At 34.0% G+C, this 24,117-nt stretch overlaps 5 protein-coding genes and 1 long non-coding RNA gene across 15 annotated transcripts; all 6 read left to right on the top strand.

Annotated features, from left to right (window-relative positions):
• The first annotated feature begins 17 nt into the window (after positions 1 to 17).
• LOC145890480 (kelch-like protein 4) lies at positions 18 to 4,109 on the top strand. 4 transcript variants are annotated; one of them, XM_082981566.1, is made up of 14 exons: positions 18 to 139; positions 256 to 376; positions 435 to 588; positions 1,166 to 1,383; positions 1,472 to 1,589; positions 1,968 to 2,047; positions 2,112 to 2,310; positions 2,432 to 2,572; positions 2,625 to 2,675; positions 2,756 to 2,773; positions 2,829 to 2,869; positions 3,285 to 3,477; positions 3,553 to 3,623; positions 3,748 to 4,109. In XM_082981566.1, the coding sequence occupies exons 1-13, from the start codon at positions 75 to 77 to the stop codon at positions 3,582 to 3,584; spliced, it is 1,431 nt and encodes a 476-aa protein (XP_082837692.1). In that variant the 5' UTR covers positions 18 to 74; the 3' UTR covers positions 3,585 to 3,623; positions 3,748 to 4,109. The 4 variants fall into 4 exon arrangements, with proteins under 4 accessions (XP_082837692.1, XP_082837690.1, XP_082837691.1 ...); XM_082981564.1 differs by having other exon boundaries at positions 2,829 to 2,948; XM_082981565.1 differs by having other exon boundaries at positions 2,829 to 2,948; positions 3,732 to 4,109.
• Positions 4,110 to 4,414: 305 nt separating this feature from the next.
• On the top strand, positions 4,415 to 5,244 carry LOC145889908 (kelch-like protein 12). Its single transcript, XM_082980958.1, has 4 exons — positions 4,415 to 4,479; positions 4,591 to 4,708; positions 5,007 to 5,154; positions 5,228 to 5,244. Exons 1-4 carry the CDS (start codon positions 4,415 to 4,417, stop codon positions 5,242 to 5,244), a joined length of 348 nt encoding a protein of 115 aa, XP_082837084.1.
• Positions 5,245 to 5,486: 242 nt separating this feature from the next.
• LOC145890486 (kelch-like protein 12) lies at positions 5,487 to 6,631 on the top strand. Its single transcript, XM_082981579.1, has 4 exons — positions 5,487 to 5,612; positions 5,854 to 6,000; positions 6,247 to 6,346; positions 6,500 to 6,631. The coding sequence occupies exons 1-4, from the start codon at positions 5,586 to 5,588 to the stop codon at positions 6,586 to 6,588; spliced, it is 363 nt and encodes a 120-aa protein (XP_082837705.1). The 5' UTR covers positions 5,487 to 5,585; the 3' UTR covers positions 6,589 to 6,631.
• A 2,038-nt stretch (positions 6,632 to 8,669) lies between these two features.
• On the top strand, positions 8,670 to 9,488 carry LOC145890488 (uncharacterized). The gene is made up of 3 exons (XR_014399560.1): positions 8,670 to 8,732; positions 8,792 to 8,871; positions 9,308 to 9,488. It is a non-coding gene; the product is annotated as an uncharacterized LOC145890488 (long non-coding RNA).
• A 999-nt stretch (positions 9,489 to 10,487) lies between these two features.
• On the top strand, positions 10,488 to 16,393 carry LOC145890479 (kelch-like protein 38). Of its 5 annotated transcripts, none has more exons than XM_082981562.1 (16): positions 10,488 to 10,693; positions 10,785 to 10,834; positions 10,959 to 11,117; positions 11,420 to 11,540; positions 11,791 to 11,944; positions 12,885 to 12,959; positions 13,029 to 13,102; positions 13,247 to 13,379; positions 13,595 to 13,674; positions 13,829 to 14,027; positions 14,479 to 14,619; positions 14,674 to 14,721; positions 14,965 to 15,165; positions 15,459 to 15,624; positions 15,676 to 15,746; positions 15,808 to 16,393. In XM_082981562.1, exons 3-16 carry the CDS (start codon positions 11,053 to 11,055, stop codon positions 15,879 to 15,881), a joined length of 1,602 nt encoding a protein of 533 aa, XP_082837688.1. In that variant the 5' UTR covers positions 10,488 to 10,693; positions 10,785 to 10,834; positions 10,959 to 11,052; the 3' UTR covers positions 15,882 to 16,393. The 5 variants fall into 5 exon arrangements, with proteins under 5 accessions (XP_082837688.1, XP_082837687.1, XP_082837685.1 ...); XM_082981561.1 differs by having other exon boundaries at positions 10,489 to 10,693; positions 12,885 to 13,102; positions 15,808 to 15,894; positions 15,958 to 16,393; XM_082981559.1 differs by having other exon boundaries at positions 10,490 to 10,693; positions 12,885 to 13,102.
• Positions 16,394 to 18,005: 1,612 nt separating this feature from the next.
• On the top strand, positions 18,006 to 22,967 carry LOC145889591 (kelch-like protein 38). 3 transcript variants are annotated; one of them, XM_082980569.1, is made up of 12 exons: positions 18,006 to 18,142; positions 18,280 to 18,400; positions 18,581 to 18,734; positions 19,686 to 19,903; positions 20,039 to 20,171; positions 20,387 to 20,466; positions 20,621 to 20,819; positions 21,271 to 21,411; positions 21,472 to 22,402; positions 22,454 to 22,524; positions 22,582 to 22,668; positions 22,732 to 22,967. In XM_082980569.1, the coding sequence occupies exons 1-9, from the start codon at positions 18,078 to 18,080 to the stop codon at positions 21,585 to 21,587; spliced, it is 1,227 nt and encodes a 408-aa protein (XP_082836695.1). In that variant the 5' UTR covers positions 18,006 to 18,077; the 3' UTR covers positions 21,588 to 22,402; positions 22,454 to 22,524; positions 22,582 to 22,668; positions 22,732 to 22,967. The 3 variants fall into 3 exon arrangements, with proteins under 3 accessions (XP_082836695.1, XP_082836694.1, XP_082836696.1); XM_082980568.1 differs by having other exon boundaries at positions 22,582 to 22,967; XM_082980570.1 differs by lacking the exons at positions 21,271 to 21,411; positions 21,472 to 22,402; positions 22,454 to 22,524; positions 22,582 to 22,668; positions 22,732 to 22,967 and adding an exon at positions 21,033 to 21,120.
• Positions 22,968 to 24,117: the final 1,150 nt, after the last annotated feature.

Raw genomic sequence — 24,117 nt, 5'->3', positions numbered from 1 at the left:
TAATGTTGATGATTTGTAGGTTAGTTAGGCATATGTGTTTTGTGTAGTGTGTATAAAACTGCAAAGAAAACAGTATGAGTACCAAAACACTGCTTGCTGTTCAGAATTTTACTTCAAAATCTTTAATAAACATGAACAGGTTTGTTTTTGGTTTTGTTTTACCAAAAATGCTCTTTCTCTAAACCAAAATAATGTTGAATATATTACTATCACCAATTCATTATCCCCCCAAATATTTACTACATTTCACTACAGACAAAGACAACAAAAATATCTCTGTGATATTAGGCTTGTCGTGAAAAACAGAAATTTTCCTGCCCACAGTAGTGTCCTGGCAGCATACAGTGATTATTTTGCCACAATGTTATCTGAAAGTGTAAGTATTGTACTGTTTACATAAAGCATTGTCAAGCCCCTGTCTTTTGTTTTTTTAGACAACTGAAAAGGCTGTGCAGAGTATTAAATTAACAGAAGTGTCACCTGGGGCAGTTAAGCAAATCCTTGATTTTATGTACACTGGAAAAATTGAATTCTGCATGGGTACTATGATGGACATTCTAAAAGCTGCAACAGTGATGCAAATCAAAGGTAATTATTTTTTTTTCAAGCCCATATTCAAAGTTATGTTATTGGGTCATTGTTAGCTGCAAACAGTGTACATTGCTTTTAACTTATCGGGTCCCATAAGTGCAGCTGGTAAATGACCATGGTCTTGCTGGTTAATTAACCAGAAGAAGACCATTACTTTGTTGTGACTATGCAGTCAATTATTATGTTAGGTACCAAACTGGGAACTAACTAGCGCAGACAAGCAATAGTAGAACACACTATGGCCATGCAACTGCTTGGGACCCAAATAGTGTTGTCGAGTCTGTGTTATTTGTGTGGTAATCATGTACAGGCAATGAACCATTAATGACCAGTGAACCGCAAATAGTTGTGAACGCTGTTTCAACATGTCAAGTCTGATCAAGGCATATGGTGACTGATGATTGTACATAATGGGTCAATGGTAATTTTTTAAAACACATCGCCAAATAACCAAATTGCATTTGCTGCAAGTAAACAACATTGATAATCAATGCAACTGAAGTTGTAATCAATATTGATATTGTTTGTTATTCATAATAAATCAAGTTGAAACAAATTCATAGTTTTGTCACAGATTTGTTGAAAATCATCAGTGAATATTTGCAATCCATTATTGAACCTGAAAACTGTTTGGAGTTGAAAAAAGTTGGTGATGTTTTTTCCTTGACTGCACTTCAAGAAAAAGCAGAGGATTGTATATATGAAAATTTTGTTGAAGTTTGTTTGTCCAAGAAATTTTTGGAACTTACAGATGAAGAGCTAAAAGTATACATAAACTCAAGGGAAATTGTGGTTAGTTAAAAACCTGTGTGGGATATGGTGATATGGAAAAATTTATCACAAAAGTTTGGTAAAAACTGTGCAATAACATGTGATTTAGGTGGATTCAGATGAAGATTTATTTAATGCGTTGACAGCTTGGACAAACCATGACTTGCATAACAGGGAGAGCAAATTTTTTCCACTTTTTACTTTAATACAGCAACGCAAGCTCCAAGGTACTATGTCTAAATTTGTATACAAAAAAGAATAAATTAGTTAGACAAAAAAAGAAATTTCACTGCATAAACTATTCATCTTGACTGACAATAGCTAAGAATATCTTCAAAAAAGTTTTTAGTGGGTTTGTATTTGAGGTGAATATAGTGATATTATATATGTTGGTTAACACCTTTATGGATAATAAAACAATGACTTCATGGGAAGAACCAAAGTAATTAATGTGTCTTTAGTTTTGCATTTTTCTATTTTCTTTCAAAAAAACAGTTCCTTAAACCATATTTTTAGAAATGCTGCCGCACAAAACTTTATCTGCAATGCATTAATCCACATCTGTTGTTAAATATGCAATAGACTACTTATAAGTTTGTTTTCAGATACACATGATCTGTGTTTGTTGACACAAAACAATGAAATCCGAAAGATTCATTTAGGAAACAAGACTTACATCAAAAAGGTTGTTTTTGTGACAACTGTAAAAGTTTTAAGACAGCCAATTTTGTTTTTGAATGCTGTTATAGTTGAAGAAGTCAACATTGCAAGTTAGTTATGAAAGTGCTGTTGTGTTTCATCTTGGCAAAGTGTTTTTCATTGGTGGTTTTAATCCAAACAACACCACTCAAGCAACAAACACAATTGTCTCGTTTGATGGAACAGAATGGAAGAATGAAGGAAATTTAAACTATCCTCGTGCCAATGCCATGGCACTATCGCTGGGAGGTACACATTTCACATCTAAACACTAAAACAATAAAGTGCTTGTGTCTTGTGTTAAAACATGTTTTATTTACCTGGACAAATTTTTGATTAACTCATTGTAATCCAGTTTTTTTTTGTTCAGAAAGTTTATACATATTTTGTGGGGAGAACAATCAACAACCTTTGAGAAATGTTGAAAATTTTTGTGGGGGAAATTGTACAAACCTTCCAGAGTTCAACTCAATATACAACAGAGTGTGTGGAGCTGTGGTAGCAGTTGGAGGTAAAGTATTTAAAATTTTTGTTTGGCATAACTACAGAAATATTTCTTGCAGACAATGTTTATCTTATTGGGGGCTACACATCAGTAACGAAGAACAACACAGGTAAAATTATTATAGACAGAACTAAAACATTTATTTTCAACAAAATTTACTATTTATTTGATTATTTTTGTTGCTTGAAGGTTACCCACAGCAATCAGGTTTTTATTGCTGTTAAATGTTTGCAATGCGATGTCAAGCTCAAATATTTCGCAGCTATCTATATTTCAACCATGCTCAATATACAAAGGAAGCAGGTACAAAATGGGTTTAGTTTAAATGTTGGACGAGCAGAATTTGGTGCATGTGTGGTTGGAAAAAGGATTTATGTTTGTGGTATGATTTGTCTTGTTTTGTAACAACCAATTTCAACAAATCGTAGGAAACAGTACTTATACGATTTCATGTACACAAATCAACCCCTAAAATTAAGCTGTTATTATGTGCCACACCAACACCATAGGCAATAGTTGAATTGTCATGCCATAATATTTAAGCACGTGCGTGTAATTGGAAAATCTTGGGTAGAGATTCCACAATTCTTTAAAAAAAGGTTTTTGCTAAGTTTTTGTTTTAAAATGTAAATAGGAAATGTGTAAAATTATTTCAATAGCATTTCAATGGATTTTTTTAAGTCATTAACTCAAAAAAATAATGTCAAAAAAACTTTAGGTGGAAAAAGTAATCAAAATGGGGAATATATCGACAGCCTTGAGTATCTTGACACTCCACCTTCCATCAATTATAACTCCCACAATAATGCAAAATTTACCTGTGTCAAGACAAAATCAATTGACAATGGAATTGACTCCGGTGTTGCTTCTCTCTGTTTGTTTGATGGTGAACAACTGCTGGCACTTGGAGGGTAAGTAAATGTTTTCTTTTTGTTTGCGGTATGGAAAACGCTGGTATGTTTACCTTCACTGTTGCATGTTTAAAGACAAAGTGATGAACTTCAGTGTTTGGATTTGAAGCAACTTACCTGGAAAAAAGAAATTGTCACCAACAAAGGTACGTGGTTGTTTTAAAGTTGCCCTCTTTTGCATTGACAAGATTGGATAAAAATCGATTTTGCCACCGTTGTTTGTGAGTCATATAATTTGTGACAATATTGTTTAGTGTTATATTGCTACAGGAGAAGAAGTCTGTAAACTTCGGTCAGCTCCAAAGGGTTCTAAGCTATTTAGATTGAAAAGCTGATTGTGATCGATTGAGCCTTGCAGGATCAACGTGTTCATATCTAACACTTTAAGTTGTAGTTTAAACTAGTAATTCGGTATCATTTTCTAACCACATGGTAGCAGCTTTTACGTTTTAAAATATCTTGATTCAAATTAAATTTTGTCATGTTCGTGAAATTTTGTTGTACGTTAATTGTGTTTTCCACATGATTTATGAAAGTTTAAAAGAAAGAAATTCCCATACTGCAGAAACTACAACTGCCCTATATATTGCGACTCTTTGCACAAATAAACATACTGGACTTGGGTCTTAGACTGCAACACATTTCGTGTGGCTGTTTTTCCGATGAGCGCATGTAGCAATTAAAAATAAAAAAAGATTTCCCTAAATTATCTCCTTGACGAAATCAGAGTTAAATTGACTTATTGACATGAGGCGCATTTTCCCTCTTACGTGGATATCAGGCGGGCTCAAACTTTCCATGGCAGTGAACAAACAATCAGAAAAGCAGTTACCAGGATTTCGCTACGATCCAAGGTCAAAGAATGTCATATTGCTAAGGTTTCCAAACTGTGTCAGAAGTCAACTTTTTATTTAATCTGTTTGTGTGAATTTCAAGAATGTCAAATGAAAAAGATATTTTGCACGAAAACTATGCAGAGACAATTCTTCCAAACGTTGAAATGTAAGTCGTGCAATAACAAGGGTGTTCAGTTTGTTGGTGTTTTTGCAAACAAAACTGGAGTTTTTTATGGAATTTTTTACTAATGTTTTGCCAAAATACTTGCATATTCAGAAGTCGTCAAAGCAATCTGTTTTGTGATGTGGATATTTGTGTTGGGCCTACAAACTTTGCAGCTCACAGAGTTCTTCTGGCAGCAAGCAGCAAATACTTTCAAGGCATATTTGATTCAGTAAGAAATGTTGTATATCGTTGTCAGCAATCTGTTTTGGGGTACTGATATATAGTTTTTGTTGTGTGTAAGAGAGCAAAGTTTCACAGTATAGACTAAGAGGGTCAACTATAACCATAGGTTAAACTGCTTGTACAATGTATGTAAACTACTAAAAAGATGCACTATTACAATAAAGTCATTGCAAAGTTTATCACACATCTTACTACATAAATTTCGCTGTGCAGTTTACCGTTGTATTGGTCAACTTTCTTGTTCGACCAGAAAAGCAATTTTCCTTTATTTTTATTAACTTAAGGCAAGGAGATCTGAAACAATTCAACTAGAGGATTTAAATCCAGATGCTGTGGGACTTGCATTGGATTTTATATATACCGGAAAGATAAAATTAACAGTTGACAATGTTAATGATGTCATGGCATCAGCTGTATTTCTACAAATAGACAGTAAACCTGCACAATGTTTCTTGTACAAGTTTTTTTTGTTTATTTTACTGATTTGCAAACTTTTTCAATCCAGATTCGATAATTGTTTGATAAAAAAAAGCACAGCAATTGTAAAATTACTCAAACTATCAAATGAAAGTGTTGATATTGCATGTTAATTGTTGACAAAACTTGCAAAAATATTGTGTGGTTTTAGCAGCATATTATTGCCAGTTCAATGGATATTTACTTTATTATTAGGTTTGCTGGACAGTTTAAGTGAGTACTTCACTGAAGCATTAAACCCCGTTAGTGCCCTTTTGCTAAGAAAGACAAGTCACTTGTTTTCTTTGAATAAGCTTGCGAAAAAAATTGAGGAATGTATAGTAGATAATTTTGACATTGTATGTGCTCAAAAAAAATTCCTGGAGTTTTCTGCTGATGAAATTAGAATGTACTTGACAAAAGATGAAATAGGGGTAAGATATTGTTCATTTATTTTACTGTTATATTGCTTTTGAACTTTAGTTTCATAGACTAATTTGTTCAAGGCGTAAGATAGCCAAGTAAATCTAAACAAAGGTACTTTAGATACTTTATGTCTTAAGCTGGCTATGGCTTAACTCATTACACAGTTAAGTCATAGCCAACATGGTTAAGTCTTAACAAGTCTACACATGTGACCATTTTCCACAGTGCTGTGTTTTTATTATGTTTCAGGCAACAGAAAATCAACTTCTGGTATGTTTGATGAACTGGACTAAAGCAGATTTGACAACTCGCAAAAAACACTTTCTTCGATTGTTCGGACTAATTCGACTTCAAAATGTTTCAGTTGAATATCTTTATGACACATTAAAGAAAGAGGTAATAGAGGTTCTGTCAGATATTACTGGTTTAATTGTGTATAATAGTGTTAGGAAATTGTGGACTTGTAATTTTCACTATACAGTATTTTAAAGCTGCCATGTTTTGACTTAAGTTGTGTTAAATCCATTATAAAAGCAATATTGTGCTTACTGCCACTGCTTTGTAATGGTGACGGTAACGGAAAGTATATATGTATTATTTATTGTCAGTTAGATTACAGTTTTTTATCATGTGTCTTTTTAGGATTTTGTAATGGAAAGCTTTGATAGCCGAGATTTGATTGAAGAAGCCCTATACTTTCATGTTCGGCCAAATGCTTTAAAGAAACAAGAGCTTCGCCTGGGTATAACGTTTTGACAGTACAAAGTTACTAGTTAGTTAATAAACAGGTTTTGTTTTACTGGTTCATTGTAGCATATGGTATATATCAAAATATATACAACTCATGTCTTTACTCTATTATGCAAACAATATACATTTTTATGATTGCTTTTAGGAAAATACAGTGTGTATCTCTTAAACCAAGACAACAAATTTCAATGCATCAACATGGGAATAGAAACAATGGTCAAAGAAGTATGTTGATTTTAAATTATTTCTGCACTGTTATAGTCTGTTTCACAAAACATGGTTCAGATGATACAACCAGAAATGCATGTAAGCCATGCTTGTGCTGTGGTGTTGCATCAAGAGAAAGTGTTTTTCTTTGGTGGATTTGCGAACATAAATGATAGCAAGGAGGGTATCAGTTCTGTCATCTCATTTGATGGCAAAAACTGGAAAAATGAGGGAAACATGGTTTTACCCCGGGCAAATGCAACTGCTGTGTCTGTTGAAGGCGGGTGTATGAGTTTTTTTTCTGTTATTTTTACCCCTTCTAATTACTTTTCAATGTTACTATGTGTCATTACACATTTCTTTAGGCTGCATCTAACAATTAAATCCTAAAAATTGAGTTTTAGAAGTCATTTGTCATTGTGCACCTGGTTACAGTTTATCTTCTTTGCCAAAAACAATTGCCGGGTCGGATGACTCATGAAGGGGGACTACTATTGCTGAACAGAAAAAAAATTGATTGCAGCTGCATTAAGACAGCACATTGGGGGGTTTTGCAAAGGCTAACTGCTAAATTGTCAGTCCTAGCGGGTGTACAAACAGCCCCGGTGGGGCCCCAAGACAGTTACAAGACATCTAATCATTAATGAATTGTGTAGAGGAGGGTTGGTGGCTTCACTTAATCGCAAATGGAGGGTACTTTCTGTGATTCATTTTTTCACAAAACAAACCTACACTTTTTTCTGCTTTTTTGGCCAAAATAATGGCTAACAGAGGGTCAAAATGCCCCCGGGGGAGCAGTTAAAGTAGTTATCTCGATTAGAAATTTGGCCAGAATTCCTAGTCAAGGGTCGGCACTAACAGAAATTCACAAATTGACCATACTTTCTGTGATTCATTTTTCCACAAAATCTACCTCAATATTTGGGTAGTTTTTCAGCTACATGTTCAACAGCACCCTCTACCAATTTACTGCCTGACTAATAACCATGAAAACCATAGTAAAACTGCCCCAAACACGCTGAAAATCGCCCTGGCAGCAGCCTGTTCATCTGCGCTCATTCAACCAAAACACTGGCGCCCATGCATGACCCATTGCATTGTTACACATAATTTTACTCTGTTACGCAGGAGTTCGAGAAGGGCATTTCCCAACCGGGAAAGTCTTTTCCATAAAAATACAGAGATGCGGCCTTTATTTAACATTGTTGGTTCAATTTATAATATGCATGCCATATATTTATAGAGGATGTATATATATTTGGAGGACAGTCAAATGGAAAAAATGTTGAACAAACAGAGAAATTTTGCAATAGAAATTCTGTAATTTACCATCGCTATAATCCTGGATTTCACAGAACATGTGGTGGATCAGTTGCTGTGGGAGGTATTACAACTTTAAATTAATCATGACAAACATGATTTGGAAATTGTATTGCAGGATTCATCTTTCTAATTGGAGGCTTTGTACGTCCACCATCCAATACAAGTATTTCTTTTAATCTCAAAGCATTGTGTATTGTTTTTCAAAAAAAAATGTATAGGTGGGGAATTTGGCGTTCGACATTCTTATACAAATGGTAAACAAAATAAGTTTAAATCATTTTTTATATGGAATACACTATTGGCACTATTTGCTTTTTTCAAACCCTTGTTTTGTAGGACAAGTTAACAGAAAATTGACACAAAAATTATTATAATCTTATAGAGTATACCTTTTTACAGAACTAAATGTTTTATTAATTGTGTTTAGCTTTGTGACTCAATTATTCCAGTTACTTTTGAATGTGAGTAGGTCTGTGAACACTGTACGTTTTTTTGTAGTCAACAATGTTACATCCAAAATTAATATCTATACTGGAGAAACATTTCATGGACATGAATTAAATGAGTCTAGAGGAAACTTTGGTGCATGTGTGGTTGGGAGCAGAATATTTGTGTGTGGTGAGTATTAAAATTCCAAAACAATTTAATTGATGCACATATAAAGTAGTAAAATGATAAGGTGGAATTCTCGAAACTATGTATGCTGTCAATACCATTGAGTACCTCGACACAATAAAAAATTGTGAAAATCCACAACTCAAATGGACTATGGTGCAGACACGTGACAAACTTGGAGGAATCACTTCTGTGTGTTTGTTTGGTTCAGACCAGCTACTGGTTTTGGGAGGGTATTTTCTTTTGGTTTCTCATGGGTTATTGCATTCACTTGAAACAACTAAATTTTTAGGAAAAATGGTGATCTGCAATGTTTTAATTGCAGCAGCCTTTCCTGGCCAAAACATATAGAAATAGAGAGGTCTCAAGTTGGTAAGGTTTATATTAGCTATTTCAAAATTCTTAGACTTAATGTTTAAAAACAAATGTAATTCCTATGAAAAGCTCCTTAAAGAATGAGGATGCTGATGTTTTTGCTATGGTGTAATTAATATTCTGTAATGTTTGTTTTAAATGACCTTTAAAATGCCAAAAAAATTCAATGGTTTTAAAGGTACAGGTGGGTGCTTTATCTGTGGAAATGTATTGAAATTCAGACCAGAAAATTGCTGTAATAGCAGTTGATTTTAAACTTAGTACTATTTTCAAATTGTATTTAGGACATAGGACGTATGTTTTTTATCCTTGTAAAAAAACAAATATGTGGCAGCAGCGATTATTTACAAGTTATGAAACAAGCAACACAACATAAAGTCTCCGAGATGTAAACGTATTAAGAAGTAATTTTTATATATTTATGCTTTTTAAGGTACATTGGATCTAGGAAAAAGAACCTGTCAACTTACAAATGCAACCTGTGGAAAAATATTTAGATTGTAAATTGTGATTCAACATGTGTTTTTATTCATCGTGGTACTGAATTTAATGATAATCATAGTTTTAATTTTGTTATTTTATGTGTGGCGCTTGTTTGGACAACAGCCCATGCCAATAATGTTCGGGCCACCTAAATAACCTTATGACGTAAATGTTTCGCTTTTTTGTTAGTTTTACGCTTATACATGTGTCCTGACTCGATCCGTTGTTTGTCTTAGGGCCATTAGAGCCTGAATCCAGTACAGACATTGCGTGTGTTTAACAGATTACAATACATACACTCCAGTTTCTGCCAAGCATGTTTTATTGCTACAATACATACTATGTTTAATGTCAGAAAAACCGTATTGTAGCAGTTTAGAATACATACTATGACAGTACCCGATCTTATGTTTTTTGTGGGACGCGTTTGTGTGGTCTCAGTCTTTGCGTTCACGATGAATTATCACAGGCAGCCAAAAGGTGGCGTTACGATCTATGGCTACGATCACAACAACGGGACAAGTCGGTCAATGGTCTGTCCTAAATTTACATATCTTTTATATTCGTTATCATCATAATAGTTGCAATAACTTAAATAGGGCGATATCAATGGCTATATAGGTCGAAAAATAGAAATTGGGATATTATTGCTCTAATTATGTAAAACCTAGAAGAAGGATGAGAAATGCACGTTAAAAGACGTTTAACAATGTTGTACTCACGGGGTCTTTGGGCGGAACGATTGTCTCTGAACATCCCAATAAACAGTTTGGTTAATCTGGCTTGGGAATGAATCTTAAGTCGTGGAGAAATTCAGTTATGACTAGATCATATATATATATACATATTGTTCTCGAGCATAAAGTCCTTCATTGTTTTGTGTAAGCGTGCGTCTTTTGTTAACTGTTTGCTGACCGTTAGAGTCACCCTTTGATCGCTTTGTTTCTCTCCGGTTTCAATAATGGAACTTTCCGTGTGCGTTTAGGCGAGGCAGGCCAGCGCAGATGTATTATGCTCACCTCAGTTCTTTGGTTTTGTTCAGTTCTGTCTGAGCGTTTGGGCGTAAATTTACTAAGTTTAGAAATGGTATTCTTGCGTGTCTTTCAAAATGTACCCAAAACTGATCTTGATGAAGTAAATAGTTGTGCAGTGTTTGTATCGGGTTTCCAATTAAAGTCAGGTTAGGAAACACAACAATTAGAACTCACGTGCGATCTTTTGTCAAATGCGTTAATCAAATAGAATTTTCCATCGATCATAAATAATATTGTTAAGACCCAGTTTGAGGTTCATTTTTGGCATAACGGCATCAGCATTGGCATAAAGGTCGCAACAGGTAAATATTTGATTATGGTATCCTCAATGTCGTAAACGCGGGCATTCCCCACCAGCGAAAGATTGGTTTCACTATTTTGGTAATTTTACAGCATGTAAGAAAGAACAATTCGACAACATTTCCGTTACCCAAAATATATAGGTAAGATACCATATTTGTTTGAGGGGATAAAAACCAATTTTTGGCTGCTATTGCCTACTTGTCTTTGTTCCCGTGTTATGTTCAACAAAAAGGGAGACTTTAATCAAATATTTGCAATGAATAGGCGTGGTCCTTCACCCTGTCAATTGATATTTGTTGGTAGCACAGTTTGAAAGATTATTTGGAGTCTTTTAGTGCTGGTGTACTTGTAAACAATAATGAGCCACGAAAAGCTTTTAACTATTCAAGATTTCCCCTCTGATTGTCTTTCAAATATGAACAGGTTTGATTTTTTTTTATTTTGTGGCAGTATCTTAAGAAACATCTGTTTGTTACTTTTTTTCTAATGATACATAAATGTTTTTTAATTAAAAAAACATTTTTTTTAAAATGTTTTTTTAATGATAAAACTTTCTTAAAATTAGTTGACCAGTTGCACAGAGAATAACCCCATCATATTTTCTGGCATTGGTATGATTTTCTGCTCAGTGGGTTACCACATACATTTTGGGAATCTAGATGTTTTGAACTGTTGCAAAAGCTTACCTACCCTAAACAGAGAATCTAATCCAAACCTTTATCCAGGCAAAGGGAAGAAGGATTTCTGTGTGACATTAAGCTGATTGTGGATAGCAAGAAATTTCCAGCTCATAGAAATGTTCTTGCAGCAAGCAGTGATTATTTTGCCACCATGTTTCGAACTAATGTAAGTAATGTTAATTTCATGCAGGAACATGCTTTTTGCTTGTTTTTGTGGCAAAAATGAAATCATGTGTATTTTGCTCTACAAACAACTATGCAGATGAATATTAGACGAAAATAATAGAATGGCTTGGGCACCGATAAAATCAAAAAGACTTTCAACTCAGGTGCTCATACCATCAAGGAATATTAGCTTATAAAATATTGCCATTGATATTTTATAAATGTGATTATAAAAAATAAATTTATTTTAGATGAAAGAGAAATATGCAGAAACTGTAAAGCTAAATGAAGTTCAGCCAGAAGCAATCAAGCAGATTATTGATTTTGTGTATTCAGGAAAAATAAAACTCTCCATGGATAATGTAATGGAAGTTTTGAAAGCAGCATCAATGATGCAAATGACAAGTAATTATAAATAATATCTGCCATTGACAACCTAGTGCTTTAGGCCACATATCTGTACATCCATTAAAAGATGTCCCACCGGGGCAAATTTCCACCTTGTATCCTATGTCACAATTAAAGGATGACTTTGCATAGCAACTGACACCAAGAACAATTTTATAGTTGAATTGAATGAGCACATATGCATGTGTTGTTGCTCTATGAGCAATTTTACTTGGGTTTTGGGCATTTAAAATCAGATAGTTACTTGGTGCTGAATGTTGTTGAAAATTCGGACCGTCTAAAATGCAGCATAAAATTCATGCAGTATATACAGAAAAACGAATCATCATTTGCAATTTTACAAAAAGGATCATTCCTGATCTACACATTCTGATTAAAATTGGTTGTTGGACAAATACTTTAGCTTCTCCTTGGGTGATTTGACTACTGGTTGGGCATTGTTTTGGTTAAAAAAGCAACAAAATTACAACGGAACTTACAGAGAAGTAAATCGTTCAACCACCTATTCATTTTTGTGTGTGGCTTATCTCTCTACGCAATGACATCAAAGTTATGACATTCTCCAATGGGCATAGATCTACAAAACCTTAATGTGTGCTCTTCAATGAAGCTGTAATGAGTTTTTTTTCCCTTGCAGATAATGTTAGACCACCTAATAAGTCACAAAAACCACACTGCTCCTTTGCACAAAACTATGCCCAATCACCAACTTCTGAATAAATTTAGACTTAAATTCGCTCATATTATTGAATATTAACTTTAAACAATAGGTAAAAAACATTGGTTTTAATTTGAAAAATGTCATGGCACGATGGTGATACAAAAAATACTTGAAAGTAGTGAAACAACAATTTTTCAATTAACATGGCATGAGCAACAACAAAAATGGTAATCTTCATATCTTGTTTCTGTTTAGGCACTATTTTGTATGTTCCAGATTTGTTGACAATTATCGATGAATATCTGCTTGAGATTGTGGATCCTACAAATTCACTAGAGTTAAAGAAAATCGGTGAGTTATTCTCTTTAAATTCCCTTCAAGAAAAGACAGAGGAATGTATTCTGGACAATTTTGTTGAAGTTTGTTTGTCCAAAAAATTTCTGGAGCTATCTGATGATGAACTCAAAGTTTATCTGAAATCAGATAAAATCCTAGTGAGTGGATTTTTCAGAGTTTTCTATTAGCTTATTTTTTGATTAAAATATTTGTAATTTTGTTAATTTTATATTTGTTTTCTGTTCCCTTTACAGTTATTGGTTGGTATGTCGTTAGAAACCATAATGTGAGTTTGTGTTTAGGTGGATTGTGAGGATGATTTGTTTACAGCCTTAGCAGCTTGGACAAATCATGATTTAGAAAACAGGGAAAAAAAGTTCTTTTCACTCTTTACTTTGATACAATTGCGCAAAATTGGTGGTAATATACGTTCAGGTATAATTCTACTGTTTGGGAAATCCTAAAGACACAAATACAATACATACACTGTCATTCTAATTTTTTTCTCTTTTTAATGACAATAGATATTTTATTAGGCAGTTCAACAGATTTTTATTGGACCTAACATAGTTTTGACTTTCTTATCGGGTTTCTTTTTTCCATTAATTAACATGCACATTCAATTTCTAATATCATATGTTTTTGGACAGGAAGTTGTGATATCTGTTTGCTTACACCAGATAATGAAATACAACAGTTAATAATTGGCAACCAAACTTCTGTGAAAAAGGTAAACATTTTCTATCATTTATTCAAATTTAAAATCACTTATATATCATATAAAAATTTTTGGACTACATAAATTTAAATTGTACATCACTTATTGCTTTGCTTGGCTTTGTTATTGGTTTGCTTGGGGCCAAAAATTAATTGTTTTTATTAAGATTAAGCAACCTTCAATGGATGTGAGTTATGCAAGTGCTGTGGTGTTGCATCAGGGCAAAGTGTTTTTCTTTGGCGGATTTTCAAACCGAAATTCCTTTGTTGCAACAACCTCCATTATCTCATTTGATGGCAGAAAGTGGAAGAATGAGGGGAATTTAGTCTATGCAAGAGCAAATGCAACTGCAGTGTCAGCAAGGGGTATTTTCCAATGTACAAAATTATTAAATATGCACTGATGAGACCTGGCAAGTCAAAACAATGGCCATGTTTGAAGCTTACCAAAAACATAAAATCAAGTTTGTAATAAACGTGCCATTTATACTGTTTTATGTACAAAATTAGGATGTAATGAATTATGAAACTGACGTTCTTCTGGTGAAAAACAACAAATATACACCTTTTGTTAAAAAGATTGTATTTTCTGATGTTTCGCCTGTACGTACGACTAGGCTTCTTCAGAAAATAAAAACAAACACTGGTCGTCAACACTGGTGGTCACAACCTATTTTTAGTTTTCAACATTAGGATGTGAGTTACAACTTTTATTATTAAAAATTACAAGACTTTACTCCTAGGCAAAATTTGTTTTTTTGAACAATCCTTTACTTTTGACACTCTAATGAGTCTAATTTATCTTGTTTTATGCCAGGAAATATCTACATACTCTGTGGAGAAAACAATGGGAGTGTGGAATTCAACACAGAAATGTTTGTTGGTGGAAAATGTGAGAACTGTCCCAACTTCAGGTCACAATATGCAAGAGTTTCCCCTTCTTCAGTTACAATTAGAGGTTTACCTGTGGCAATAAGTCTTTTTTTACATTTAATAAAATTTTTGTTTTTAGAAAATATCTTTCTTATTGGGGGTTATGCACAAGCAAAACATGAACAAGGTATAATTATGTTGAGATTACCAAAACTGAAACTTTTGCAGCAACTGTACGTTTTGCTGTTAAATTGAGTTAATTTTGTTTCTTATATTTTAAAGAAGCTTTTCTCTTTATAAAATGCCATTGTTTCTGGGGGGTATAAAGCAAAACAAGCGCAAGGTATAATTGAAGGTCAACCAAGTCAGCTTTGCAATCCATGGTTTGTTGACGTATGGATAAGTTGAACATCAGTTGATTAAATTTCAGAAACTGCAAGAATGAGGAGAAATCAACATCTGTTTGGGGCAAAAGAAACACTTCCACATGACCAAAAATATTCAATTTCGGAAAATACCATTACAAGCCAGTATAACATGCAAACTTCACAAGTATTTCATGGGTGTAATTTAAATTGCACAAGAGCAGAATTTGGTGCATGTACAGTTGGAAACCGAATCTACGTTTGCGGTATCTTTTTCATCTTAAAGTCATATATTATATTTTTTTTACTGAAGTGTAAAATAATGTTGGTAAATTCCAAGAAACAAATTTTCAGATTTTTGACTTACTTTTATTAATTAAAAAGTATGTGAAGGGTAAATCTGGCTAAAAATGCATTATGCTTTTAACTGTACTTGTGTGTGTTATATGGTTGATGGCAGTTGCCTGATTCCTTTTTGTAGTGTATAGTCACAAATTAAATCAAAGAATACAAATTAACATGCTTTCTAGTTTTACAAATTTAAAATGCAAACATTAAGGTGGAAAGGCAAATGATGCTTATGTCAACACTGTTGAGTACATGGATTATATTGATGGCTACAATATTAAAAATTTAAGATGGACGCGTTTGCCAAACCAATCAATAAACCTTGGTGTAACATCGGCCTGTTTACTTGGTGTAAACAAAATCCTGATACTTGGAGGGTAAGAGCTTTTCGGATTGAATATGTTCCTCCACATATGTAATTTTTGTAGTAATACTGATCAGCTGCAGTGCTTTGATTCGGAGACACAAGAGTGGAAAGACGAGATAGCAGTGTGTCATGGTAAACATTTTAGTTAATCCTTGTCGGTATCTGAACAAAATGTCACGATGATTTATTACAGGCGAAAAAATCTGCAAACTCGGAGATGCTCTGAAAGGATCAAAACTCTTCAGACTAAAAACAGATTCTGTATAAAGATTTTTGAATGGTTGTGGCGGATATTTCAGAAGAAAAGAATTAAGAAATTGTAACATTTATGTTCTTATGTTAGTTTCACCACCTTATCTACACACTCTGGTCAAAATTATTTGTGGAACAACTACCCCAGCAGCTTTGTTTATCCGGATTAAACTGTTTGTTGGTGATTCTGCAAAGAGACAGTTCGATACATTTTGGATCAACAACTATTGAAAATCACGAGTTAGCGCCAATGAAACACAGTAAAGAGTTAATCTACCGCAATATAGTCGGTCAAACCAATTCGTTGTACTAACAGAAAATTTAAAATGGGCAATATGAAATAGCAAAAAACTTCATCCAAACAACATTGGAAATGAATCTTGTGACATCACTTATCAGGCAGAGTTTCTTTTACTAGTGAACGGTTCACGTGAATATGGATAAAAAAAGTTTAAAATTTCAATTGTGAACCAAAAAACGATTGGTAAATGATTTATTTTTATATTGCTGATTGTACTCATTGCAAAAACCTGGATTTATCGAAAATATATTAAATAAACATCGCCAGTCGCGAATAGTAAAAACACCTGCTGCATGCTTGGATATATAGCTCAACCTCCATCCGAACACCAAACGAAAAGCGACGGTAATGAGGAAGGCAAATACTGATTGATGAACAAACATGGTGATGTTGACTTTCGGTACGTTTGATTTTAACTCTCATACAGAATGCGCACGCGCTTTCTGGTCCTCTGGTGACGACAGCTAGACTGCTGGTAAATGCATTACGCCTACAGAACGTTATTTTGAAAGATGGTTGTAGTGTGTTCGGTTTGTCTGATTTTGGAGGGTATCACGTGATTCCTAGAACACGGGAGGGTATCACGTGATTTCTCGGTTTGTCTGATTTTGGAGGGTATCACGTGATTCCTAGCCTGTAGGGTATCACGTGATTCCTAGCCTGTAGGGTATCACGTGATTCCTAGAACACGGGAATACGAGTGAGACTATGATATACGTCAACATTGCATAACATTCCTCTAGGACCAACTCCTAGAATCAACTTTGCTGATTAGTAATAAACGTGCTTAATTAGTTCCATAACAGCAGATCGCCTAACTTAACATGACTGGTTTAATTTACGATTCAAATAGCTCCATCTCCATGCATGGGCAAACAATACAAGACGCTATAACCTCATGTTACTTATCTGGCTTCAAAAGGTCGCGAAACGTAGCCGCTTATTTTGTTCAGAAACTATACGCATATGGATCGCAAAATGATATTCTTTCAACATGTGTGATGTAACGTAACTTTGCGTTACATATCAACGTTTGCATTCATGGACTTGCATGGCCAGTTTGTCATTGTTCGGAATCTCTCTCCACTGTGTTATGGGTAAAGGTATTCTTAGGTCAGTCTTGTCAATCGTGTTTCATTTCGAAGTGTAGCGATAGCAACGGTTGTGTAAACACGTGATTCGTGTCCTTCGTGTGATATTGTTTTGTCCTTCATTGTTTTGTGTAAGTGTGCGTCTTTTGTTAACTGTTCGCTGACACTTTGGTCGCTTTGTTTAAGTTTCGCATTGGTATTCTTGTGTGTCTTTCAAAATGTATCCAAAACTGATCTTGATACAATAAATATTTGTGAAGTGTTTGCATCAGGTTTTCAATTAAAGTCAGGTAAGGAAACACAACAATTAGAACTCACGTGCGATCTTATGCCAATAGCGTTAATCAAATAGGATTTCCCATCGATCATAAATAATATTGTTAAGACCCAGCTTGAGGCTCATATTTGGCACAACTGTATCAAAATTTGGCATACAGGTCGCAACAGGTAAATATTTGATTATGGTATCATGTCGTAAATGCGAGCTTCCCCACCAGCGAAAGATTGGTTTCATTATTTTGGTGATTTTACAGCTTGTAAGAAAGAACAATGCGGTTTGTTTGTCGCACAAAAAACAACATTACCATAACCCAAAATATATAGGTAATATAACATATTTGTTGGAGGGGATAAAAAACAATTTTTGGCTGCTATTGCATATGTCTTTGTTTCCGTGTAATGTTTAACAAAAAGGGGAACTTTAATCAAATATTTGCAATGAATAGGCGTGGTCCTTCACCCTGTCAATTGATATTTGTTGGTAGCACAGTTTGAAAGATTATTTGGAGTCTTTTAGTGCTGGTGTACTTGTAAACAATAATGAGCCACGAAAAGCTTTTAACTATTCAAGATTTCCCCTCTGATTGTCTTTCAAATATGAACAGGTTTGTTTTGTTTTTCATTTTATGGCAGTATCTTAAGAAACTTCTATTTGTTACTTTTTTTTAATTACATACATAAATGTTATTGGTATGATCTACCCTAAACCACTACAGAGAATCTAATCCAAACCTTTATCCAGGCAAAGGGAAGAAGGATTTCTGTGTGACATTAAGCTGATTGTCAAAAGCAAGAAATTTCCAGCTCATAGAAATGTTCTTGCAGCAAGCAGTGATTATTTTGCCACCATGTTTCGAACAAATGTAAGTAATGTTAATTTCATGCGGGAATATATTTTTTGCTTGTTTTTGTACCAAAAATGAAATCATGTGTATTTTGCTCTAAAAGGCTATCAACTCAGGTGCTCATACTAGTAAGGAATATTAAGGAATATCAATGGCAATATTTTATAAATGTGATTATGAAAAATGAATTTATTTTAGATGAAAGAGAAATATGCAGAAACTGTAAAGCTAAATGAAGTTCAGCCAGAAGCAATCAAGCAGATTATTGATTTTGTGTATTCAGGACAAATAAAACTCTCCATGGATAATGTAATGGAAGTTTTGAAAGCAGCATCAATGATGCAAATGACAAGTAATTATAAATAATATCTGCCATTGACAACCTAGTGCTTTAGGCCACATATCTGTACATCCATCAAAAGATGTCCCACCGGGGCAAATTCCCACCTTGTATCCTATGTCACAATCAAAGGATGACTTAGCATAGCAACTAACACCAAGAACAATTTTATAGTTGAATTGAATGAGCACATATGCATGTGTTTTGCTCTATGAGCAATTCTACTTGGGTTTTGGGCATTTAAAATCAGATAGTTACTTGGTGCTGAATGTTGTTGAAAATTCGGACCGTCTAAAATGCAGCATAAAATTCATGCAGTATATACAGAAAAACGAATCATTTAAGGGGCCAATCATTTGCAATTTTATAAAAGGATCATTCCTGATCTACACATTCTGATTAAAATTGGTTGTTGGACAAATACTTTAGCTTCTCCTTGGGTGATTTGACTACTGGTTGGGCATTGTTTTGGTTAAAAAAGCAACAAAAATACAACGGAACTTACAGAGAAGTAAATCGTTCAACCACCTATTCATTTTTGTTTGTGGCTTATCTCTCTACGCAATGACATCCAAGGTATGACATTCTCCAATGGGCATAGATCTACAAAACCTTAATGTGTGCTCTTCAATGAAGCTGCAATATTTTTTTTTTCTCTTGCAGATAATGTTAGACCACATAATAAGTCACAAAAACCACACTGCTCCTTTGCACAAATACATGGTCAATCACCAACTTCTGAATAAATTTAGACATCAATTCGCTCATATTATTGAATAATAACTTTAAACAATAGGTAAAAACCATTGGTTTTAATTTGAAAAATGTCATGGCACAATGGTGATACAAAAAATACTTAAAAGTAGTAAAACAATAATTTTACAATTAACATGGCATGAGCAACAACAAAAATGGTAATCTTCATGTCTTGTCTCTGTTTAAGCACTATTTTATATGTTCCAGATTTGTTGACAATTATCGATGAATATCTGCTTGAGATTGTGGATCCTACAAATTCACTAGAGTTAAAGAAAATCGGTGAGTTATTCTCTTTAAATTCCCTTCAAGAAAAGACAGAGGAATGTATTCTGGACAATTTTGTTGAAGTTTGTTTGTCCAAAAAATTTTTGGAACTATCTGATGATGAACTCAAAGTTTATTTGAAATCAGATAAAATCCTAGTGAGTGGATTTTTTTAGGCACTTATTTTTTAATTAAAATATTTGTTATTTTGTAAATTTTATATTTGTTTTCTGTTCCCTTTACAGTTATTGGTTGATATACAGTAGGAAACCATAGTGTGAGTTTGTGTTTAGGTGGATTCTGAGGATGATTTATTTACAGCCTTAGCTGCTTGGACAAATCATGATTTAGAAAACAGGGAAAAAAAGTTCTTTTCACTCTTTACTTTGATACAATTGCGTAAAATTGGTGGTAATATACGTTCAGGTATAATTCTACAGTTTTGAAAATCCTAAAGACACAAATGCAATACATACACTGTCATTCTAATTTTTTTCTCTTTTTAATGACAATAGATATTTTATTAGGCAGTTCAAAAGATTTTTATTGGACCTAAAATAGTTTTGAATTTCTTATCGGGTTTCTTTTTTTCACTAATTAACATGCACATTCAATTTCTAATATCATATGTTTTTGGACAGGAAGTTGTGATATCTGTTTGCTTACACCAGATAGTGAAATACAACAGTTAATAATTGGCAACCAAACTTCTGTGAAAAAGGTAAACATTTTCTATCATTTATTCAAATTTGAAATCACTTATATGTCATTAAAATATGTTTGGACTACATAAATTTAAATTGTACATCACTTATTGCTTTGCTTGGCTTTGTTATTGGTTTGCTTGGGGCCAAAAATTAATTGTTTTTATTAAGATTAAGCAACCTTCAATGGATGTGAGTTATGCAAGTGCTGTGGTGTTGCATCATGGCAAAGTGTTTTTCTTTGGCGGATTTTCAAACCGAAATTCCTTTGTTGCAACAACCTCCATTATCTCATTTGATGGCAGAAAGTGGAAGAATGAGGGGAATTTAGTCTATGCAAGAGCAAATGCAACTGCAGTTTCAGCAAGGGGTATTTTCCAATGTACAAAATTATTAAATATGCACTGATGAGACCTGGCAAATCAAAACAATGGCCATGTCTGAAGCTTACCAAAAACATAAAATCAAGTTTGTAATAAACGTGCCATTTATACTGTTTTATATACAAAATTAGGATGTAATGAATTATGAAACTGACGTTCTTCTGGTGAAAAACAACAAATATACACCTTTTGTTAAAAAGATTGTATTTTCTGATGTTTCGCCTGTACGTACGACTGGGCTTCTTCAGAAAATAAAAACAAACACTGGTCGTCAACACTGGTGGTCACAACCTATTTTTAGTTTTCAACATTAGGATGTAAGTTACAACTTTTATTATTAAAAATTACAAGACTTTACTCCTAGGCAAAATTTGTTTTTTTGAACAATCCTTTACTTTTGACACTCTAATGAGTCTAATTTATCTTGTTTTATGCCAGGAAATATCTTCATACTCTGTGGAGAAAACAATGGGAGTGTGGAATTCAACACAGAAATGTTTGTTGGTGGAAAATGTGAGAACTGTCCCAAATTCAGCTCACAATATGCAAGAGTTTCCCCTTCTTCAGTTACAATTAGAGGTTTACCTTTCTGTCGCAATAAGTCTTTTTTTTTACATTTAATAAAATTTTTGTTTTTAGAAAATATCTTTCTTATTGGGGGTTATGCACAAGCAAAACATGAACAAGGTATAATTATGTTGAGATTACCAACACTGAAACTTTTGCAGCAACTGTACGTTTTGCTGTTAAATTGAGTTAATTTTGTTTCTTATATTTTAAAGAAGCTTTTCTCTTTATAAAATGCCATTGTTTCTGGGGGGTATGAAGCAAAACAAGCGCAAGGTATAATTGAAGGTCAACCAAGTCAGCTTTGCAATCCATGGTTTGTTGACGTATGGATAAGTTGAACATCAGTTGATTAAATTTCAGAAACTGCAAAAATGAGAAAAAATCCACATCTGTTTGGGGCAAAAAGAACACTTCAACATGCCCAAAAATATTCAATTTCGGAAAATACCATTACAAGCCAGTATAACATGCAAAGTTCACAAGTATTTCATGGGTGTAATTTAAATTTCACAAGAGCAGAATTTGGTGCATGTACAGTTGGAAACCGAATCTTTTCATCTTAAAGTCATATATTATATTTTTGTTACTGAAGTGTAAAATAATGTTGGTAAATTCCAAGAAACAAATTTTCAGATTTTTGACTTTTATTAATTTAAAAGTATGTGAAGGGTAAATCTGGCTAAAAATGCATTATGCTTTTAACTGTACTTGTGTGTGTTATATGGTTGATGGCAGTTGCCTGATTTCTTTTTGTAGTGTATAGTCACAAATTAAATCAAAGAATACAAATTAACATGCTTTCTAGTTTTACAAATTTAAAATGCAAACATTAAGGTGGAAAGGCAAATAATGCTTATGTCAACACAGTTGAGTACATGGATTATATTGATGGCTGCAATATTCAAAGTTTAAGATGGACGTGTTTGCCAAACCAATCAATAAACCTTGGTGTAACAACTGCTTGTTTACTTGGTGTTAACAAAATCCTGATACTTGGAGGGTAAGAGCTTTTCGATTGAATATGTTCCTCCACATGTGCAATTGTTTGCAGTAATACTGATCAGCTGCAGTGCTTTTATTCGGAGACACAAGAGTGGAAAGACGAGATAGCAGTGTGTCATGGTAAATATGTTAATCCTTGTCGGTATCTGAACAAAATGTCACGATGATTTATTACAGGCGAAAAAATCTGCAAACTCGGAGATGCTCTGAAAGGATCAAAACTCTTCAGACTAAAAACAGATTCTGTATAAAGATTTTTGAATGGTTGTGGCGGATATTTCAGAAGAAAAGAATTAAGAAATTGTAACATTTATGTTCTTATGTTAGTTTCACCACCTTATCTACACACTCTGGTCAAAATTATTTGTGGAACAACTACCCCAGCAGCTTTGTTTATCCGGATTAAACTGTTTGTTGGTGATTCTGCAAAGAGACAGTTCGATACATTTTGGATCAACAACTATTGAAAATCACGAGTTAGCGCCAATGAAACACAGTAAAGAGTTAATCTACCGCAATATAGTCGGTCAAACCAATTCGTTGTACTAACAGAAAATTTAAAATGGGCAATTTGAAATAGCAATTAACTTCATCCAAACAACATTGGAAATGAATCTTGTGACATCACTTATAGGGCAGAGTTTCTTTTACTAGTGAACGGTTCACGTGAATATGGATAAAATTTTAGCAATTGTGAACCAAAAAACAGAGTGGTAAATGATTTATGTTTATATTGCTTATTGTACTCATTGCAAAAACCTGGATTTATCGAAAATATATTAAACAAACATCGCCAGTCGCGAATAGTAAAAACACCTGCTGCATGCTTGGAAAAATAGCTCAACCTCCATCCGAACACCAAACGAAAAGCGACGGCAATGAGGAAGGCAAACACTCGCTGATGAACAAACATGATGATGTTGACTTTCGGTGCATTTGATTTTAACTCTCATACAGAATGCGCACGGGTTCTGGTCCTCTGGTGAAGACAGCTAGACTGCTGGTAAATGCATTACGGCTGCATAACGTTATTTTGAAAGATGGTTGTGGTGTGTTCGGTTTGTCTGATTTTACAGCCTGGAGAGTATCACGTGATTCCTAGAACGCGGGAATACGAGTGAGACTATGATATACGTCAACATTGCATAACATTCCTCTAGGACCAACTCCTAGAATCAACTTTGCTGATTAGTAATAAACGTGCTTAATTAGTTCCATAACAGCAGATCGCCTAACTTAACATGACTGGTTTAATTTACGATGCAAATATCTCCATCTCCATGCATGGGCAAACAATACAAAACGCTATAACCCCATGTTACTTATCTGGCTTCAAAAGGTCGCGAAACGTAGCCGCTTATTTTGTTCAGAAACTACGCATATGGATTTAAAAATGATATTCTTTCAACATGTGTGATGTAACGTAACTTTGCGTTACATATCAACGTTTGCATTCATGGACTTGCATGGCCAGTTTGTCATTGTTCGGAATCTCTCTCCACTGTGTTATGGGTAAAGGTATTCTTAGGTCAGTCTTGTCAATCGTGTTTCATTTCGAAGTGTAGCCGGGTTGTGTAAACACGTGATTCGTGTCCTTCGTGTGATATTGTTTTGTCCTTCATTGTTTTGTGTAAGTGTGCGTCTTTTGTTAACTGTTCGCTGACACTTTCGCATTGGTATTCTTGCCTGTCTTTCAAAATGTATCCAAAACTG

This window comes from Ascidia mentula, chromosome 2 (genome assembly GCF_947561715.1).
Source record: "Ascidia mentula chromosome 2, kaAscMent1.1, whole genome shotgun sequence".
Taxonomy (NCBI): domain Eukaryota; kingdom Metazoa; phylum Chordata; class Ascidiacea; order Phlebobranchia; family Ascidiidae; genus Ascidia; species Ascidia mentula.
Note: the sequence above shows the minus strand (reverse complement) of the source record. Positions and strands in the feature narration are given on the sequence as shown.

Coding starts and splice junctions, on each gene's coding strand:
- LOC145890480 (XM_082981564.1), top strand. CDS start 75: ATGAGTACCAAAACACTGCTTGCTGTTCAGAATTTTACTTCAAAATCT. Junction 1,590..1,967: donor ACAGCAACGCAAGCTCCAAG/GTACTATGTCTA, acceptor GTTTGTTTTCAG/ATACACATGATCTGTGTTTG. Junction 2,573..2,624: donor AGCTGTGGTAGCAGTTGGAG/GTAAAGTATTTA, acceptor TATTTCTTGCAG/ACAATGTTTATCTTATTGGG.
- LOC145889908 (XM_082980958.1), top strand. CDS start 4,415: ATGTCAAATGAAAAAGATATTTTGCACGAAAACTATGCAGAGACAATT. Junction 4,480..4,590: donor ATTCTTCCAAACGTTGAAAT/GTAAGTCGTGCA, acceptor TTGCATATTCAG/AAGTCGTCAAAGCAATCTGT. Junction 4,709..5,006: donor TTCAAGGCATATTTGATTCA/GTAAGAAATGTT, acceptor TATTAACTTAAG/GCAAGGAGATCTGAAACAAT.
- LOC145890486 (XM_082981579.1), top strand. CDS start 5,586: ATGTACTTGACAAAAGATGAAATAGGG. Junction 5,613..5,853: donor TGACAAAAGATGAAATAGGG/GTAAGATATTGT, acceptor ATTATGTTTCAG/GCAACAGAAAATCAACTTCT. Junction 6,347..6,499: donor GAAACAAGAGCTTCGCCTGG/GTATAACGTTTT, acceptor GATTGCTTTTAG/GAAAATACAGTGTGTATCTC.
- LOC145890479 (XM_082981561.1), top strand. CDS start 11,053: ATGAGCCACGAAAAGCTTTTAACTATTCAAGATTTCCCCTCTGATTGT. Junction 13,103..13,246: donor TGAAATCAGATAAAATCCTA/GTGAGTGGATTT, acceptor GTTTGTGTTTAG/GTGGATTGTGAGGATGATTT. Junction 13,675..13,828: donor ACCAAACTTCTGTGAAAAAG/GTAAACATTTTC, acceptor GTTTTTATTAAG/ATTAAGCAACCTTCAATGGA.
- LOC145889591 (XM_082980569.1), top strand. CDS start 18,078: ATGAGCCACGAAAAGCTTTTAACTATTCAAGATTTCCCCTCTGATTGT. Junction 20,172..20,386: donor TGGTGGTAATATACGTTCAG/GTATAATTCTAC, acceptor GTTTTTGGACAG/GAAGTTGTGATATCTGTTTG. Junction 20,820..21,270: donor AACTGCAGTTTCAGCAAGGG/GTATTTTCCAAT, acceptor GTTTTATGCCAG/GAAATATCTTCATACTCTGT.